Raw genomic sequence first — 19,538 nt, 5'->3', positions numbered from 1 at the left:
GAGCTGTATAAAAGATCTGGCACAAGCACGACGGGCGGAATGGCCTCATTCTGTGCTGTAAGACCCTACGATGAGGGCGAGATTTATACCTTTGAAACGGGGTGGGGGGGGGGGGGGGGGCACATCCGCCAACCCTCTAACCTCCTTGCACTCGGACGAGCGCAATGCCACGGGAGGGCAACTCGTTTGGAGGACGAGCCGGAGCAGGGCGACCGGGGACTGGTGCGTTTCCAAAGGGAGTTACCCGGAGCGCTTCGAGAAGCAAGAACGCGAGGCGGAGCTGGTGGGGGAGCCAACACATTGGGATGAGGAGTCTTAACGTAGCGGTAAAGTGAGCGGTAAAGGATTAAAAACTGGGGGGGCTCGCATGTGGTTTTTTTTCCCCAACATGACCTTTATTGACCCGCTTTGCCGCAGCTGACCCCAGCGTCCTCGTCGTGCGAGCAGTTGTGTTCCCCGACCGGCCCGTGTCGACACTGCAGCAGGTTCCCCTCCTGACCCTCGCACCGCAGGTCATCGAGCAGGATGCGCAGTGTGTGCCCCCCGGCCCCGAACTCCGCCTTCCTGGCGGCCCGGGCCTCGCCCCGGTACCCGAGCTGCCGGCACACCACCGCCGCGGCCTTGGAGTTCCACCCGTCGTCGCACACCGTGCCCCACTCCCCGCCCACGTGGACCTCCACCCTCCCTTCCCCCGGGCGCCGCCTCTTGCCGGCCAGGCGCACCGCTCCGTCCCTCAGCCTCAGGCGCTTCCTGTCGCTCGCCCTGGACCCTGGACTCTTGCGCCGACCGGCCGCCGAGCCCCGGTTGCCCTTCCGCTTGCTGTCCGACGGCCGGCCCTCCTTCGGCCGGCCTCTCCCCGCCTTCGTCGGCGGCTTCGGCAGCGTGGTCTGCGGCCGCTGGCCCTTGGGCGGGGGTTTGGTGGTGGAGGGGCGCGGCACCTTCGCTGTGCCCGGGACCTCCCAGTGCCAGCTCAAGGTGGGTGGCCGCGGGGCAGCAGTGGTGTGCCAGGTCTTTTCTTTCTCAGCCCCCTTGGACGTGACGACGACCTTTGGCCTCTGCGTTGGGGCCCTGGTGGGCCTAGGCCTAGGCCTGGGCCTGGTGGTGTTGGGCGTAGCCGCCGTGGTTGTAGACTCCAAGATGAGTCCTGTGGAGACAGATGGAGCGGATTCAGGTTAGTTTGCACTGATTTCACTCTCGCCTCCTCTGGAGCCTCACCCTTCACCCCAAACCCATTCCCACAGCTGGCAGAACACACAGGTTTCAGTTGGCACTGGAACCTTCTCCATAACCCACGTTTCTGCCGTCTCTTCATTGTGCATTGACCTGGCTCAGTATTTCCTGTCTTACATTCTCTATCTCTTCCACCCTGAGCTGATGTCATTTTACTTTGTTCCTTTCAAGAAATTGTGACAACTGAAGCGCGAGAGTGTGACCGCGTGACATGTGACCGCGTGACAGTGTGACGTGTGACAGCGTGACGTGACGGCGTAACGTGTGACAGTGTGACAGCGTGATGTGTGACCGCGGTACAGTGTGACGTGTGAAAGCGTGACGTGACGGCGTAACGTGTGACAGTGTGACAGCGTGACGTGTGACAGTGTGACAGCGTGACGTTTGACGTGTGACAGCGTGACGTTTGACGTGTGACAGCGTGACGTGTGACAGCGTGACGTTTGACAGCGTGACGTGTGACAGCGTGACGAGTGACAGCGTGACGAGTGACAGCGTGATGTTTGACAGCGTGACGTGTGACAGCGTGACGTGTGACAGCGTGACGTTTGACAGCGTGACGTGTGACAGCGTGACGAGTGACAGCGTGATGTTTGACAGCGTGATGTTTGACAGCGTGACGTGTGACAGCGTGACGTGTGACAGCGTGACGAGTGACAGCGTGACGAGTGACAGCGTGACGTTTGACAGCGTGACGTGTGACAGCGTGACGTGTGACAGCGTGACGTGTGACTGCGTAACGTGACGTGTGACAGCGTGACGTGTGACAGCATGACGTGTGACGTTTGACAGCGTGACGTTTGACAGCGTGACGTGTGACAGCGTGACGTGTGACAGCGTGACGTGTGACAGCGTGACGTGTGATGTGTGACAGTACAAAGTGTAAAGTGTGACAGTAAACAAACAATAGTAAAAAATATGCCTAAAATACGACAGGAAGTAACTGTGATGCTGACAGGAAGTGTGAATGTCAGCGAGACGTTTGATGTATTCTAGCTTTGAGATAAATATGGAGGCAGGAACAGACTCACTCTCTTTGGGTCGAAAATGAAGCAACTTCCCCTTCACCTTGACGGGCCTGGGTTTAAAGCGACACTTCCCTGGTGGAGCTCGCCTGCAACAGAGAGAAAAGCAGGAGGGTGGTCACAGGTTAAAAACGCTGACGTTGGGAGTAAGAAGCTTGGTTAAATGTAACTCGGAGGATAATAGATGTTGGCAACTAAATTAGCAGGAACAGACGGTTAAAACAGTTGGTGTAAGTGTGTAAGTGCGTGAATGAGGCGATGGGCCATGTTCCTGCAGTGATCTGTCAGTCTTGTTTGTTTCCACAATTCCTCAGCAGCTTTGTCAGAGTCACCGAAACCTAACGAGTGAAAGGTGGTGGACGTAATCTGACGGGGAAGTGAAGGCGATCGGCCACCAGAAAATCAGCCGGGCCCAGGTGAGAGAAATAAACTTGCGAGGGGTGGGGGGCTACGGGGATGGAGGGCGGGAACGGGACTGACCGGATTGCTGCACGGAGAAGCTGGCATGGACTCGATAGGCCGAATAGCCTCCACCCTGAGCCGTTCCGACATCCGTGACTTTCCAACACGTCCACGGAGACCCCGGCTCTCTCTGGGATCGCCCTCTGCGTCGAGGCGATAGGATCTGTGCAAGATGGCCGCTGATACCCGCCTGCCGGTGCGGACTGGTCCGCACGTGCCCAGAAACCCAATCATGTCCACTCCACTGGCGTCCAGCCCGCTGGGAAACTTTATTTTTGGCAAGGGGCAAAATAGCTAAGGCCACAGTTTGATGGACGGGCACCTTGACCAATGGGGCAGGGAGGTTGGGAGGGGGGGACTCAAGCTGCCCAAGTTGGGCCTCAATCATCAAGTGGTCCCGGATTAAGATTTTGTTTTGAAGGGGTGGAGGGAGCGAGGGGTGGAGAGAGCGAGGGGTGGAGGGAGCGAGGGGTGGAGGGAGCGAGGGAGGCAGAGGCTTCTCCACAAAGGGGATGAAGAGAGGAGGAACGTTCCAGCACACTGACTTTCGTTTCCCTAAGTAAGCCAAGTAAAAGCATCGCCATGCTACCTCTTCTTTACTTATGGCAGCTGCTTACTCTGTCGCCAGCAATGATGTAACGGGGTCAAACACTAGAGCTGCACCATGCACGGCATTGGCACCAAATTACAGCCCTTGTTTAATACAATAGAGGTGCAATGTCCAGACGGGTTCCTTCTGTTTTGTGGAAGACAGGTTCCCTGCAGATGAAATACACACAGCTTGTAGCACGTGTAAGTGAGACATACTGTGAGCCCAACTGATCATCTTAAATCGGTTGTTAGTGTAATTCTCAGCACGCTCGGGATTATCCGGCAAGTGCTGTCCAAATCGCGGAATCACCTCTAACGTTAAACGTTACGTTCTGAGCTTTGCAAGCACAGGTTGGGTTGGGTACGGTCAGTACTCTGCCGGAGGGATGTGCTGGTTGATGTGATCCGCCATGTCGTTGGGGCATTACAGCCTACATACCTGGCATCACACAGGCATCGAAACTCATACACCAAATTATTCCTTCGTGTGAGCTACAGCCTGGCCGCTGTCTGGACTCTGTCTGGATGAGACGGCCATAGGGAGGGAGAGGAGGGTGGGATTTTTCCAGTCCCGCCCACCACGGGACTGGAAATTCCCACCCAAAATCAACGGGCCTTTTGCTGGTCCGTTGAATTTTCCCCCAGCGATTCGCGGGAGCAGGTGGGACCTGAAATTTTAGGCGGCAAATCTCGACAGGGCTGACTGGCCTGGCTGCTTTCTGCTGATCCCTCCAACACTTGGGATCATTGCTAGTCAGAACGTCGATGGTTCGATACTCACCGCGACGGGTCGATGAGTTTGTAGACAGTTCCGGCGGGTACGAAGGCACTGGGGTTCCCGCTGGACATGAAGTAGAGCTCACCTGGAAGGAGTGAGAGCAGCTGAGCCAACCTTCCTCCTTACATTGACACCTGACTGAAATAGTGAACCATTAAATGGTGTGAATGCTTGTCAGCCACCCCACCTGCCCACATCATTGCAGAAAGGAGGCCATTCGGCCCCTTGCATCCATGCAAGCTCTCTGCAAGGGCAACTTGCTTAGTCCCCACTGCCCTGCCACCTCCTCCTCCCCCACCCCTCCACCGGTAGCCCTGCAAATTTTTTCACTTCAGATAAATACCAATCCCCTCTTGAATGACGTCGTTGGACTCGTTGGATTTCTGCGCCTCTGCAGACCAGCGCTCATGGGGCAGGTGGGTCATCCAGAGGCCCCCAGGCTAATGCCCTGGTGGGGGAGGGGTGGGGACACGGGTTCAAATCCCACCGCAGCAGCTGGTGGAATTTAAATTCAGCGAATACATCTGGAATTGAAAGCTAGTCTCAGTCACGGTGACCATGAAACCATCATCCATTGTTGTAAAACCCCATCTGGTTCACTAATGCCCCTTTGGGGGGCGGCAATCTGCCACCCTTACCCGGTCTGGCCTACATGTGACTCCAGACCCACACAGCAACGTGGTTGACTCTTAAGTGCCCCTCTGAAATGGCCGAGCAAGCCACTCAGTTCAAGGGCAATTAGGGATGGGCAACGAATGTTGGCCTAGCCAGCGATGACCACGTCTCATGTAAGAATAAACAACAAAATTACTGAGCTAAATGCCCCCTAGGTTCTGACTGGATCCCTCATGAATTTGAACACCTCTGTCAAATCTGCTCTCAACCCTCTCTTCTCTAAGAAAAACAGCCCCAGCTTCTCCAATCTATCCACATAAGTGCAGTCCCTCATCCCAGGGAATCATTCTTGTGAATCTTTACCGCGCTCTCTCCAATGCCTTCACATCCTTCCTAACATGCGCTGCCCAGGACTGGGTTTTAATCTCCCTGACGCATTTCCCCCTAACTGTTGCTTTTCTCAAAAGAACAAAATCCTGATTGTCTTGTTTGGAGCGAGGGGGCTGAGATTTGCACCTGATATTACTCACGCATCGACCCCCGCCCCCCCCCCCCTCCAACCCTGAGTGCCGCTGCTTCATGCTGTTGCCAAGCCGGCCTCTGGGGAGCAGCGTGGAGCCTGTTTCTATGTTAAGGGGATCGTAAGAATAGAAGCGGGGGCAGAAGGGAGGACAATACAACAGTATTGGCCAGGACACTAGGGAAAACTACCCCCCTTCCTCTCCAAATCGTGGGATCTTTTGAAGCGTGTCCAAGAGGACAGAGAGGAACTTGATTGAAGCTCATCTGCAAAAACACCGCTCCCTCGGTCCCACACCAGGGTGGGTGTCAGCTTAGATGTGTTCTGCTTTCTGGAGGACGAGGCGAGAGCTGCTTCCTAGGAGGCTGACACTACCTGACGTAGTCAGCTCTGAATTGCAAGATTAGGTGTTGGGAATATCACTTCAGCTGAAGTTCTGTCTTTGCACGAGGGGTTAAGCTGACTAGCATTGCCACGTTTAAAGGGAAGCTAGATCGAGTCATTACAGCACAGCAGGAGGCCATTTGGCCCATCAAGTCCATGCCAGCTCTCTGGAGATTTCCTTTTCGAATCATTCATCGTCTCCGCTTCCCACCGCCCTCGTGGGCAGTGAGTTCCAGCTTGTTACCACTTGCCGCTCAAAGGTACGAAGTTCTCCCCTACATTCCCACACACAAGCACCCAAAGGAGAAAGGAACAGAAGGATACGCTGATTGGGTGAGATGAAGAGGGGTGGGAGGAATCTCGTGTGGAGTTTAGATGCCAGCAGGGAGCAGTTGGACCGAATGGCCTGTTCCTGTGGCTGTACATTCGGTGGTAATCTTCCTCGTGCCAGCACATGTTCAGCCCCCTCGTGACGCTCCCTGGTTATGAGCCCTGATTGTTAACCTCAGTGGCCTTGGGCTGGGGGAGGGGTGAAATAAGGCAGGACCCTGAATCCTAATCACTAACCAATGACAAGGCCATCACCAACCCCACCTCCCCACGCACCCCACCCCCAACCGCCCCGGAAGTGGGCTTGTGTGGACCTCAATAAAGGACGGAGTTGAATGCAACTGTGATGGCCTCCACAGTTGAGCAGTCTGCCGACACATCTAGAATGGGCACCGGGGTGGGGAGTTGCGTGGGCCTCTGGAACCATGTCTGAGATAAGCATCTCAGGGAGGAGAGGAGAAGAGAGGGGAGAGGGGGAGGGGAGAGGAGAGGGGAGAGGGGGAGGGGAGAGGAGAGGGGAGGGCAGAGGTGGGGGGAGGGGAGGGGAGGGGAGAGGTGGGAGCGGGGAGGGGAGGGGAGAGGTGGGAGCGGGGAGGGGAAGAGAGGGGAGGGGAGAGGTGGAAGAAGAGGAGCGGAGGGGGGAGAGGGGAGGGGGGGAGGGGGAGGAGAGAGGGGGGAGGAGGGGAGGGGGGGAGGGGGAGGAGAGAGGGGGGGAGGGGGAGAGGGGGGGAGGGGGAGGAGAGGGGAGAGGAGGAGGGGAGGGGAGACGGGAAGGGAGGGGAGGGGAGAGGAGAGGGGAGGGGAGAGGTGGAAGAAGAGGAGGGGAGAGGAGAGGGGAGAGAGGAGGGGGGGAGGGGAGAGGGGGGGAGGGGGGAGAGGAGAGGGGAGAGGAGGAGGGGAGGGGAGAAGAGGGGAGAGGGGAGGGGAGGGGAGAAGAGGGGAGACGGGAGGGGAGGGGAGAAGAGGGGAGAGGGGAGAGGAGGGGAGGAGAGGGGAGAGGAGAGGAGGGAGGGGAGAAGAGGGGAGAGGGGAGGGGAGGGGAGAGGGGAGGGGAGGGGAGAGGGGAGGGGAGGGGAGAGGGGAGAAGAGGGGAGGGGGGAAGGGAGGGGAGAAGAGGGGAGAGGGGAGAGGAGAGGAGGGAGGGGAGAAGAGGGGAGAGGGGAGGGGAGGGGAGGAGAGGGGAGAGGAGAGGAGGGAGGGGAGAAGAGGGGAGAGGGGAGGGGAGGGGAGAGGGGAGAAGAGGGGAGGGGGGAAGGGAGGGGAGAAGAGGGGAGAGGGGAGGGGAGGGGAGAAGAGGGGAGAGGGGAGGGGAGGGGAGAGGGGAGGGGAGGGGAGAGGGGAGAAGAGGGGAGGGGGGAAGGGAGGGGAGAAGAGGGGAGAGGGGAGAGGAGAGGAGGGAGGGGAGAAGAGGGGAGAGGGGAGGGGAGGGGAGGAGAGGGGAGAGGAGAGGAGGGAGGGGAGAAGAGGGGAGAGGGGAGGGGAGGGGAGAGGGGAGAAGAGGGGAGGGGGGAAGGGAGGGGAGAAGAGGGGAGAGGGGAGGGGAGGGGAGAAGAGGGGAGAGGGGAGGAGAGGAGGGAGGGGTGAAGAGGGGAGAGGGGAAGGGAGGGGAGAAGAGGGGAGACGGGAGGGGAGGGGAGAGGGGAGAAGAGGGGAGACGGGAGGGGAGGGGAGGAGAGGGGAGAGGAGAGGAGGGAGGGGAGAAGAGGGGAGAGGGGAGGGGAGGGGAGAGGGGAGAAGAGGGGAGGGGGGAGGGGAGAGGGGAGAAGAGGGGAGAGGGGAGGGGAGGGGAGAGGGGAGAAGAGGGGAGAGGGGAGGGGAGGGGAGAGAAGACTGAAATGAAAGGGCCAGGCCTTGCATTCACCCGGATGGTGGGGTGCAGAGTAAGGAAGGTTACCTGCCTCGTCCTCAGCGAAGGAGATGATGTACTGATAGTAGTTATTGATGAGTCTGGGAAAGTTGCACACTTGCCCGCGGCCCATGCAGATCTCGTGGTAGCTCCATTGGCCCGATTGCGCATCCTCCTTCAGAGCCATGAGGCGGCTGGAAGACAACAGGAGAATGGGGTTTTGTGCCTCGCAGACTGTGACACTCCTACACTCCTCCCAGCTACCCGGCGCCCTTGGCAGCCTCTCTTTATAACCTTCTTCCAGTAAAGTGATAGCACCTTACAGGGGTCACTGTCACAAAAGGACGTTTTCCTTTCAAAAGGAACGTCACCGAATTAAATTTAAAATGTTGTTCTGGGGGGCTGGTGCCCACCACTCACCGAAGGCCTCAAGCCTACCAGCGGGCACCACACGCTCCCTCTTCAGGGACACCCGGGCACAAACATAGCCGCAGAAAAGGGGCAGAGAATCAGGCCAGACAACACCCTCAACACCACCCGCTTTCTCGGCACTCCTCCAGGTACGAGGCCCTCATAGGGCGTTGGTGACCATGGACTTCCAGGGAATTGGTCCACGATTACGCTTGGCAAAGTGCCGCAGTGGTTTTCTGTGGCCTTCTGCAGTATAGCTGACCAGGAATCTCTCCAGCTCTTACCGCCTGCCATCAGGGGTATTGGGAAGATTTACAGGCTGATAATCAACCTGTTTGGCCACATTAGGAACACCCCTTCCACAGCCATCAAGTCCTGAAGTGGGACTTGAGCCCAGAGATAGGGACCTATCACCATGCCACAAGACCCCCTTTTGGGCAGGGGGGGTGGGTGTGGGGTACTCATGCTGCTTTAATAGATTTCTCATCTCCTCCTCTGTGGATGGTACTGACTCTTGCTAACAGACCCCCAGTATTGCATCCTTATGTCTAAGCTTAGAGGGTCCATGTTGTTAAATGGGATGTGGTTCAGTGGGTAGCTCTCGTGCCTCTGCATTACCAGGTTGGAGGTTCAAGTCCCACTCCAGAGACTTGAGCACAAAATCCAGACTGACGCTCCCCGTGCAGCACTGAGGGTGTGCTGCACTGTCAGAGGTGCTGTCTCTTGAGATGAGCCATTGAACTGAGGCTCTGTCTGCCCTCTTGGGCGAATGTAAAAGATGTCACGGCTGCTATTCAAAGAAGAACAGGGGAGTTCTCCCCAGTGTCCTGGTCAATATTTACCCCTCAACCAAGAGATTATCTGGTCTTTATCAAGTTTCAGTTTGTGGGATCGCGCTGTGTAACAAATTGGCTGCTGTGTTTCCCACATTACAACAGTGACTCCGTTTCAGAAGTGCTTATATTGGCCTTTTAAGTGTTTTGGGAACGTCCTGAGTTTGTGAAAGGCGCTATATAAGTGCAAGTTATGTTTATATCTTCTGTTCAGTGCAAAAATATACTCGATAAAATACACTCTATTCATTTAAAACATGCCGATTGCTCAGAAATAAAATGGAGGTGTTGATCCAGTGAGGGGATTGTAGAGTGGGTGTTGTAACACAGATACCCAGGCCGCAGGCTTCCAGCTTGGTAACATCATCAACCACTCACTCCCAACCCCCCTCCCCCCCCACCCCGACTCCACTTCTGTCTCAGCTCATCCGCTGCTGAATCCTTCACCCATGCCTTTATTACCTCCTGAATCGACTATTCCAACAATCCCCTGTCCAGCCTCCTATCCCCCACCCTCCGTAAACTTCAGCTTATCCTAACACCTGCTGCTAACTCGCATCAAGTCCCGTATCCCTAGCACCCCCACCTTGTGCTCGCTGATCTACATTGGCTCCTGGCCAAGCAGCGTCTTGATTTTAAAATTCCTGTCCTTGTTTTCAAATCCCTCCATGGCCTCGATCCCTCCCCATCTCTGTAACCTCCTCCAGCCCCCACAACCCTCCAAGATCTCTCTGCTCCTCTAATTCTGGCCTCTTGCGCTATCTCATTTTAATGGCTCCACCGTTGGTGGGTGTGCCTTCAGTTTATTTACTCCAATGTGCGCTACCAATTCATTTACTTTATTATGAATGTTACGCGCAGTCAGATATAGAGCCTTTAGTTTTGTCATTTTGTCGTCTTTGTAACATCTAGTCTTTACCGTTGGTGTATCCTTAGATTTTTTCTCTCTGTGGAATTCCCTCCCTAAATTTCTTTGTCTAAAGCGCTCCTTAAACTCCTACCTCTATGACCAAACTTTTGGTCATCTGACCTAATATCCCCTAATGTGGCTCAGTGTGGTACTTATGTTTGCTAATGCCCCCGTGAAGTATCTTGGGACATTTCACTGCATTAAAGGTGCTATATAAATGCAGGTGCTTGCTGTTTGTTGTGCTCTTCTGCCTAGCGCAGTTATTATACAGCAAGGATTGGTAATACAATAACGTGCGATCTTTATTTGACTATGTACAGATAATGGTAACTGGGAGCCAATGTCGACATGTCTGACCTGTCGGAATGCCGCTGCGTCTGCAGAATCTATGGGATGATACATCGCACCCTGTCTCGTGGTGGACAGCGATGGACAGCAGTTTAAGATACGTACCCTTAAAGGTACATGCACATCACAACACTGTTGTTGAGTTGCCCTGCGGGTGAAACATGCGACGGAGCAAGAACCTACCCGCTCATGAAATCGCCAAAGATGTAGAGTCCGTTCAGATTGGGCATCTCGCAGCCTCTGTAGATGTAGCCGCCTGTCACAGACCTGCCTAGTCTGTGGGGATATGCAAATATTGGCAAGATGTCATCTGAAACACAGGCAAAGGCATAAATAAGGAAGAACATTCAGCAAAGGGCCCTGTTTGTGCCTCCATATTTAAGGAAGGATGTACTTGCACTGGAGGTGGTACAGCGAAGGTTCATTAGTTTGGTCCCTGGGATGAGGGGGTTGTCCTATGATGAGAGGCTGAGTAAATTGTGTTTATATTCTTTTTTATATATGCATTTGTGGGGTGTGGGCATCACTGGCTGGGCCAGCATTTATTGCCCATCCCTAATTTCCCCTTGAGAAGGTGGTGGTGAGCTGCCTTCTTGAGCCGCTGCAGTCCATGTGGTGTAGGTACACCCACAGTGCTGTTAGGGAGGGAGTTCCAGGATTTTGACCCAGCGACAGTGAAGGAACGGCCGATATATTTCTGAGTCAGGATGGTGAGTGGCTTGGAGGGGAACTTCCAGGTGGTGGTGTTCCCATCTATCTGCTGGTCCTTCTAGATGGTTGCGGGTTTGGAAGGTGCTGTCGAAAGAATCTTGGCGAGTTCTCTGGAGTTTAGAGGAATGAGAGGAGATCTCGTTGAAACATACACAATTCTGAAGGGGCTGGACAGGGTAGACACTGAGAGGTTGTTTTCCTTTGGCTGGGAAATCTAGGACGTTAGGATCTAAATAAGGGGCCAATCATTTAGGACTGAGATGAGGAGAAATTTGTTCACTCAGAGTTGTGAATCTTTAGAATTCTCTACCCCAGAGGGTTGTGGTTGTGCCATCGTTGAATATATTTAAGGCTGAGAGAGACAGATTTCTGATCTTTTGGGGAATGAAGGGATATGAGGAGCAGGCGGGAAAATGGAGTTGAAGCCAAGGATCAGCCATGATTGCATTGAGTGGCGGAGCAGGCTCGATGGGCCAAATGGCCTACTCCTGCTCCTATTTCTTATGTTCTTACAGGCCCAAGAAGCTTGAACTTCATCGATGAAGCCTTCCTGCCCACTATAATCCTTCAATCCCATCTCTGTCCAGACATTCATTCAGATGTCCCTTGAACCTCATTTAAACTCAACACTCTCATTCTACCCCACATGCTGATTTTTTCTCTCTCTGTCTCTTTCTCTCTCTCTCTGTACCTCCCTCCCTCCCTCCCTCTCCTCATAGATGCTGTCTGACCCTCTGGGCATTTCCCAGCATTGTCTGTATTTTTATTCCCAATATTGAACTTGCGATTTGAATTTCAAGATGGCCGTCGGGGAAGAGACAAAGCAGAGTACCAGCGAGACACAGGACTTTTAACGTCTGTTGCCATGGTTTCTGGACTCCTGGATCTTGGAGGTTGTTGTTGGCGGTGTTCCTGCAGAAGTGCAGAATGCCTGGGAGTTGTGTTAGCAGCACAGCGGGCAGTCTCTGGCGATCTCGCAGCCTGTTGCATACCCGACTGGGCATGTGTCCCGGATACCGACAGTCACAAGAACTGAAGAACTAGGAGCAGGAGTAGGCCATTTGGCCCGTCAAGCCTGGTTCCACCATTCAATAATATCATGGCTGATCTGATTGTGGCCTTAACTCCACTTTCCTGCCTTACCCCCTATAACCTTTGACTCAGCCTAGGATATATTCGATGACCCAGCCTCCACTGCTCTCTGGGGAAGAGAATTCCACAGACTAACGACACTCTGAGAGAAGAAATTCCTCCTCGTCACCAACTTAAATAATTTGAATCTTTGCCCCCTGGTTCTAGATTCCCCCACAAGGGGAAACAGCCTCTCAGTATCCACCCTGTCAAACCCCCTCAGGATCTCATACGTTTCAATAAGATCACCTCTCATTCTTCTAACCTCCAATGGTCCAACCTGCTCAACTGTCCAGCAGCGGGTAACAGTACTGCCATAGCAACTCCGGAGGCCGTGGGTTCGAACCTCGGCCTGCCAAGTTGTGAAATTGGTACCAGCGATTCTGAGTCGGCACCAGACTACAAAACAGATGATTAAAGCTCTAAGATCGTTGTTAAATACCCAACCAATTCACCGGGGGGGGGGGGGGGGGGCGCAAAAGCTGCCGTCCATGACCATCTACATGTATCCCCAGTGCTACACTTGACTCGAAGGCCTGAACCAGGCTGGGGCTCCCCTCTCTCGCAAAGAGAAGACTGAGGGGTGACCTGATAGAGGCCTTTCAATTTACGAAGGGGTGCGATAGGGTAGAAGCGGAGAGGGTGTTTCCACACGTTAGAGAGACCAGAACCAGGGGCCTTAAGTATTAACAGTCACGGGTAAATCCGATGGGGGACTCAGGAGAAAAATTAGTGGGAATGTGGAACTTGCTACCACATGGAGAGTTTGAAGCAAATAGCGTGGGTGCGTTTAAGGGGAGGCTGGATAAACATGAAGGAGAAAGGAATAGAGGGATAGGCTGATGGGATGAAGAGGGCTGGGAGGAGGCTCATGGGGAGCAGAAACATCAGCATGGAGCAGAGGGGCCGAATGGCCTGTTTCTATAGGTTTGATTTGTATTTAATTAATTATGGGGAGAGGGTGTTGTGGTAATGACAGTGGACTAGTAATCCAGGCCAACGTCGGTGGGAGTGGGGGTGGGGGTGGGAGGAGGGCCATGGGTTCAAATCCCACCACAGCAGCCGGTGGAATTTAAATTCAATTAATAAAATCTGGAATTGAATGTCTGGGTAGTGGCGACAGTGACAACTATCATCAGTTATCATAAAAGCCCCATCGGTTCACTGATACCCCTTTAGAGGAAGGGAATCTGCTGTCCTTACCTGGTCTGGCCTACATGTAGCTCCAGACCCCACAGCCATGGGGTTGACTCTGAACTACCCTCTGAACTGGACTAGCAAGCCACTCAGTTCAAGGGCAATTAGGAATGGGCAAGAAACGCTGGTGTTGCCAACAATGCCCATGTCCTGTGAAAGGAACAGGAAAAGTTTCCCCTAAATACCCTCCTATCGAGCTGAATGCTCACGTCGGTGTTACCTTGGCTCATTAGTGAATTGGCCGTGAGGTGAGCGAGCTGGCAGTGTAAAAGGAATGCGGGTCTGACAGCAGAATGCAAACTGGGGTCGTCGAGAGAGGTGTAGGCGGTGTGATACTAACCAGTTAACGGCAGGACATTCGACTAAAGCCAAAGGATTGCTTAAACTGGAAAAAGCAGCAGATGTGGGAGGTATGAGCAGGAGGGAGAAAATATCCTGAGGATTGTTGGGAAGGCCCAAGATGGTCGTAAATCAGCTTGTGGGGCGTGTCTGTGTTTATAGTGAGCACTGTGGGCCACTGCCTGTTTGCAGGTTAGCCGCAAATGTTTCCAATCACTAAATTACCCACAGATGTGAGTACTGCCTGCAGCTCTGGGCTGGGAGAGAATTTCCAGTCAGGATATTTGTGGGGGAGTGAATTTGTTTAGGAACAGCGTCGCTGCAGGCTGTTTGCCAACACATTCCCTGCTGACCTCAAGCTCGTTGAGCATCGGAAAGAGAATGGCTAACCTTCCTCTTCTCCCTCTCGTCCTCCCTGCAGTGGCTCGGTTGGTAAAAACACCATCCAGACAAGGGTGTTGCCAGCTTCAGCCTCTGGTCTATGTCTGAGCAGTTGTTCTCAGTCAAGGATACAGTGAGGGCTGGTGGGAATTCTTGTGTTCCTCTCCTGATTGCTATGCAGTTGCTGTTGGTGTGCGTGTGAGTGTTTGTGTGTCTGTGTTGATGTGTGTACGTGTGTCAATGTGTGTGTGTGCGTGTCTGTCTGTGCGTGTGTATGTCTGGGTGTGTGTGCGTCTGTGTGCATGTGTGTCAGGGTGTGTGCGTTGATGTGGTTGTGTTTGAGTGTGTGTGTCAGTGTGTCTCTGTGTGTGTGTACGTGTGTCGGTGTGTCTCTGTGTGTGTATGTGTGTTGGTGTGTGTGTCGGTGTGCATGCGTATGTGTGTGTGTGTGTCGGTGTGTCTCTGTGTGTGTGTGTACGTGTGTTGGTGTGTGTGTCGGGGTGCTTGTGTGTGTGTGTGTGTCGGTGTGTCTCTGTGTGTGTACGTGTGTTGATGTGTGTGTTGGGGTGCGTGTGTGTGTGTGTGTGTGTGTGTCGGTGTGTCTCTGTGTGTGTATGTGTGTTGGTGTGTGTGTTGGTGTGCATGCGTGTTGGTGTGTGTGTCGGTGTGCATGCGTGTGTGTGTGTGTGTGTGTTGGTGTGTCTCTGTGTGTGTACGTGTGTTGGTGTGTGTGTACGTGTGTTGGTGTGTGTGTCGGTGTGCATGCGTGTGTGTGTTGGTATGTCTCTGTGTGTGTGTACGTGTGTGTGTGTGTGTCAGGGCGTGTTCATGTGTGGGGGTGTGTGTGTGTGTGTCGGGGTGTGTGTGTGTGCCTGTCTGTCTCTGTCTGTGTGTGTGTGTGTCAGGGTGTGTGCGTTGATGTGGGTGTGTTTGTGTGTGTGTGTGTCAGGGTGTGTGCGTTGATGTGGGTGTGTTTGTGTGTGTGTGTGTCGGGGTGTGTGTGTGCCTGTCTGTCTCTGTGTGTGTGTGTTTGTGTGTGTGTGTGTGTATGCGTTGATGTGGATGTGTGTGTGTGTGTGTGTGTGCGTTGATGTGGGTGTATTTGTGTGTGTGTGTGTCAGGGTGTGTGCGTTGATGTGGGTGTGTTTGTGTGTGTGTGTGTCAGGGTGTGTGCGTTGATGTGGGTGTGTTTGTGTGTGTGTGTCGAAGCACACTGGCGCATGTCACCAAAGCTCAGCTGGTAACGCCAGCATTTATTGCCCATTCCTAATTGCCCTTGAACTGAGTGTCTTGCTCGGCCATTTCAGGGGGCGGTTAAGAGTCAACCCCATTGCTGTGGGCCTGGAGTCACATGTAGGCCAGACTGGGTAAGGATGGCAGATTTCCTTCCCCTAATGGACATTAGTGAACCAGATGGGTTTTTACGACAATCGATGATAGTTTCATGGTGACCGTTACTGAGACTAGCTTCATATCCCAGAATAACTTATTAATTAAATTTAAATTTCCTCAGTTGCCCTGGTGAGATTTGAACTCATGTCTCAGAATCATTAGTCCAGACCAGTATTGACGCAGTCACACAACAGATGATGGGGTGATTCCCCCACCAATCAGAGGGAATAATCATCCAGAACCAGACACTGGAGTTTGGATCATCGGCTCAGGGAGTCTCTTGACCTGCCCCAGCTTCCAACTCATTGGACGACCATGACATGAGAATTCCCCAAGTCCCGCCTTCACCTCGACTCATTGGCCAAACATGCTGTCAATATTGCCCAAGTCCCACCTCTGTCAAAACTCATTGGCTGGCAGATAAAAGCAAAATACTGCAGATGCTGGAAATTTGCAACAAAAACAGAAAACGCTGGAAAAACTCAGGTCGGGCAGCAGCTGTGGAGAGAGAAACAGAGTTAACGTTTCGAGTCTGTATGACTGACAGTGCTGTCACTATTCTATAGGGCCCACCCTCCAGCTCATTTCATTGGCTGACAGTGCTGTCACTATTCTATAGGGCCCACCCTCCAGCTCATTTCATTGGCTGACAGTGCTGTCACTATTCTATAGGGCCCACCCTCCAGCTCATTTCATTGGCTGACAGTGCTGTCACTGTTCCACAGGTCCCACCCTCCAGCTCATTTCATTGGCTGACAGTGCTGTCACTATTCTATAGGGCCCACCCTCCAGCTCATTTCATTGGCTGACAGTGCTGTCACTGTTCCACAGGTCCCACCCTCCAGCTCATTTCATTGGCTGACAGTGCTGTCACTGTTCCACAGGTCCCACCCTCCAGCTCATTTCATTGGCTGACAGTGCTGTCACTGTTCCACAGGTCCCACCCTCCAGCTCATTTCATTGGCTGACAGTGCTGTCACTATTCCACAAACACTGCCCTCCACTTCAACTCATTGGCTGACCATGCTGCCAATGATGCCCGAGGCCCCCCCCCCACCGACTCATTGGCCATCAGTTTTCCCCAAGCCCCCACCTCGACTTCCAGATCATCGGTTGACTGAGTGGGGTCAATATCCACTTTGGGAGGGGAAGAAAACACCAAACTCCAATGGAAGTGTGACTCACTCAGAGACGAGTTGGCGCAGAGCTTCTTGTCATAGCAGGAGAAACCCTCCTTGGCCCTCCAGCCGTAGTTGCCCCCTTTCTGGATGATGTCCACCTCCTCGAACTTGTTCTGGCCCACATCGCCGCAGAACAGGCGCCCCCTCCCGACGCCGGTCGCCGGGTCACCGCGGTCCACCGAGCACCGCCACATGTTCCGCACTCCATAGGCGTAGACCTCGGGGCGCGCGCCCCTCTCCCCCACAAACGGGTTGTCCGCTGGAATCCGATAGGGGGGTCCGTGGTCGTTGTGGTTGACGTCAATGCGCAGCACCTTCCCCAGCAGGGATGACCTGTGGCGGGGTGGGGTGGAGAAACACATTAGACCAGTGAGGACAGAAGGAACCGGGCAAGGGGGCTGCCAGGGCATCGATCTTTGAAGGTGGCCGGACATAATGAGAGCATGTGAGATCTTGGACTTCATAAATAGAAAATTGAGTACAAATCAGGAAAGTTACACTGCATCTTTCCCAAGCTCTGGGTCAGGGCCCAGCTTGGGGCATTGTGTCCAATTCTGGCCACCGCACTTTGGGAAGGAATGTGAGGGTCCTTGAGAGGGTGCGGAGGAGATTTACCAGAATGGCCCCAGGGGTGAGGGATTTTCATTAATGGGTTAGGTTGGAGAAGCTGGGGTTGTTCTCCTTGGAGCGAAGGAGACTGAGGGTAGATTCGATGGAGGTGGACAAGATGATGGGAGGTTTGGATAAGGTAGACAAAGAGAAGCTGCTGCCACGAGTTGTTGATACAAGGACTGGGGTGGGGGTGGGGGTGGGGGGTTACATAGATTTAAGGTTTTGGGCAAGATGTGAGGAAGAACTGTTTTTACAGAGTGAGTCGTGATGACCTGGAACTCGCTGCCCACGAGGGGCGGTGGAAGTGGAGACGATGAATGATTTCAAAAGGAAATCGGACGTGCACTGGAGGGAAATAAACTTGCAGGGATACGGGGATAGAGCAGTGGGAATGGGACTGACCGGATTGTTCTGTCGAGAGTCAGCATGGATTCAATGGTGCCGAATGGCCTCCTGTGTTGTAATGACTCTATACTATTATGACTCACGAGCATGCGTTGAACATGACTCAGTGGGTTGCACTCTCATCTCTGAGTCAGTGGATCATGGGTTCAAATCCCACTCTAGGCTGACACACCCACTACAGTCATGCAAGAATGCGACACTGTCTGAGGTGCCATCTTTTAGATCAGATGAATAACTGGGACCTCAACTGCCCTCTAAAGAAAAGGTTCCACGTTCGCTATTTTGAAAAAGGGTAGGGGAGTTCTCCCTGGTGTCCTGACCAATATTTACCCTGAGCTAACAGCAGTAAAAAAGATTATCTGACCATTCTCACATTGCTGTTGATGGGATCTTGCTGTGTGCAAGTTGGCTGCCGTATTTCCTACAACACAACAGTGGCTACACTTCAAAAAGTAATTCATTGGCTGTAAAGCTCTTTGAGACATCCTGAGGTCATGAAAGATGCTATATAAATGCGAGTTCTTTCTCTTATCATTCATTTTGGAAATTTAGGTGGCACTGATTGGGCCAGCATTTATTGCCCATCCCTAGTTGCCCCTTGAGAAGGTGGTGGTGAGCTGCCTTCTTGAGCCGCTGCAGTCCATGTGGTGTAGGTACACCTACAGCGCTGTTAGGGAGGGAGTTCCAGGATTTTGACCCAGCGACATTGAAGGAACAGCTGATATATTTCCAAGTCAGGATGGTGAGTGACTTGGATGGGAACCTCCAGGTGGTGGTGTCTGCTGCCCTTGTCCTTCCACGTGGTAGAAGTCGTGGGTTTGGAAGGTGCTGTCATGAAGATGGAGATCATGAGGATCCCACATTCCATTCCCAACATTGGTGGTGACTTGGCCTCTGCATTTGGCTTCAGCACCCTTCATTGTCGCTTGGTCAGTGCTGTACCTGCCCTGGGAGTGTTTGATGGGGACAGTGTAGAGGGAGCTTTACTCTGTATCTAACCCCGTGCTGTACCTGCCCTGGGAGTGTTTGATGGGGACAGTGTAGAGTGAGCTTTACTCTGTATCTCACCCCGTGCTGTACCTGTCCTGGGAGTGTTTGATGGGGACAGTGTAGAGTGAGCTTTACTCTGTATCTAACCCCGTGCTGTACCTGTCCTGGGAGTGTTTGATGGGGACAGTGTAGAGGGAGTTTTACTCTGTATCTAACCCCGTGCTGTACCTGTCCTGGGAGTGTTTGATGGGGACAGTGTAGAGGGAGCCTTACTCTGTATCTAACCCCGTGCTGTACCTGTCCTGGGAGTGTTTGATGGGGACAGTGTAGAGGGAGTTTTACTCTGTATCTAACCCCGTGCTGTACCTGTCCTGGGAGTGTTTGATGGGGACAGTGTAGAGGGAGCTTTACTCTGTATCTAACCCCTTGCTGTACTTGTCCTGGGAGTGATTGATGGGGACAGTGTAGAGTGAGCTTTACTCTGTATCTAACCCCTTGCTGTACTTGTCCTGGGAGTGTTTGATGGGGACAGTGTAGAGGGAGCTTTACTCTGTATCTAACCCTGTGCTGTACCTGCCCTGGGAGTGTTTGACGGGGACAGTGTAGAGGAAGCTTTACTCTGTATCTAACCCTGTGCTGTACCTGTCCTGGGAGTGTTTGATGGGAGGGGTGAACAATATTTTATTCTATGGATGTATCTAACAAACTTGACAGATGTAAAACTCATTAGAAATGGAGAGAGTGCTCGGAATTTTTGAGAAAAGCTTGGAATAAACATGAGAATGTAAATAATGAAAGATATAAGTTCTTTCACACTGGGCAAGCTGGATAAATAGTGGGTAAGTTCAGTGTTAGCCTTGGCACCATTTCCCAGTGGCACTTGGCCCAGGTCTCTGGCACAGGAAGCTGGAAGAGT

The 19,538-nt window shown here is 53.3% G+C and overlaps 1 protein-coding gene across 1 annotated transcript in view; it reads right to left on the bottom strand.

Moving 5' to 3' along the window:
* Positions 1-395: 395 nt before the first annotated feature.
* The window catches only part of LOC121272571 (HHIP-like protein 1), a 34,179-nt gene continuing 15,036 nt past the window's right edge, over positions 396-19,538 (bottom strand). The window contains exons 4-9 of the mRNA XM_041179220.1: positions 16,620-16,948; positions 10,467-10,593; positions 7,830-7,975; positions 4,090-4,171; positions 2,262-2,344; positions 396-1,144 (exon numbers count right to left, since the gene is read on the bottom strand). Coding sequence (XP_041035154.1) covers positions 396-1,144; positions 2,262-2,344; positions 4,090-4,171; positions 7,830-7,975; positions 10,467-10,593; positions 16,620-16,948 — 1,516 coding nt within the window. The remainder of the gene's footprint in view (positions 1,145-2,261; positions 2,345-4,089; positions 4,172-7,829; positions 7,976-10,466; positions 10,594-16,619; positions 16,949-19,538) is intronic.

The sequence above is a fragment of the Carcharodon carcharias genome, chromosome 34 (genome assembly GCF_017639515.1).
Source record: "Carcharodon carcharias isolate sCarCar2 chromosome 34, sCarCar2.pri, whole genome shotgun sequence".
In the NCBI taxonomy this organism is placed as follows: domain Eukaryota; kingdom Metazoa; phylum Chordata; class Chondrichthyes; order Lamniformes; family Lamnidae; genus Carcharodon; species Carcharodon carcharias.
The sequence above is the reverse complement of the archived record's forward strand: the minus strand, read 5'-3'. Positions and strand labels throughout refer to the sequence as shown.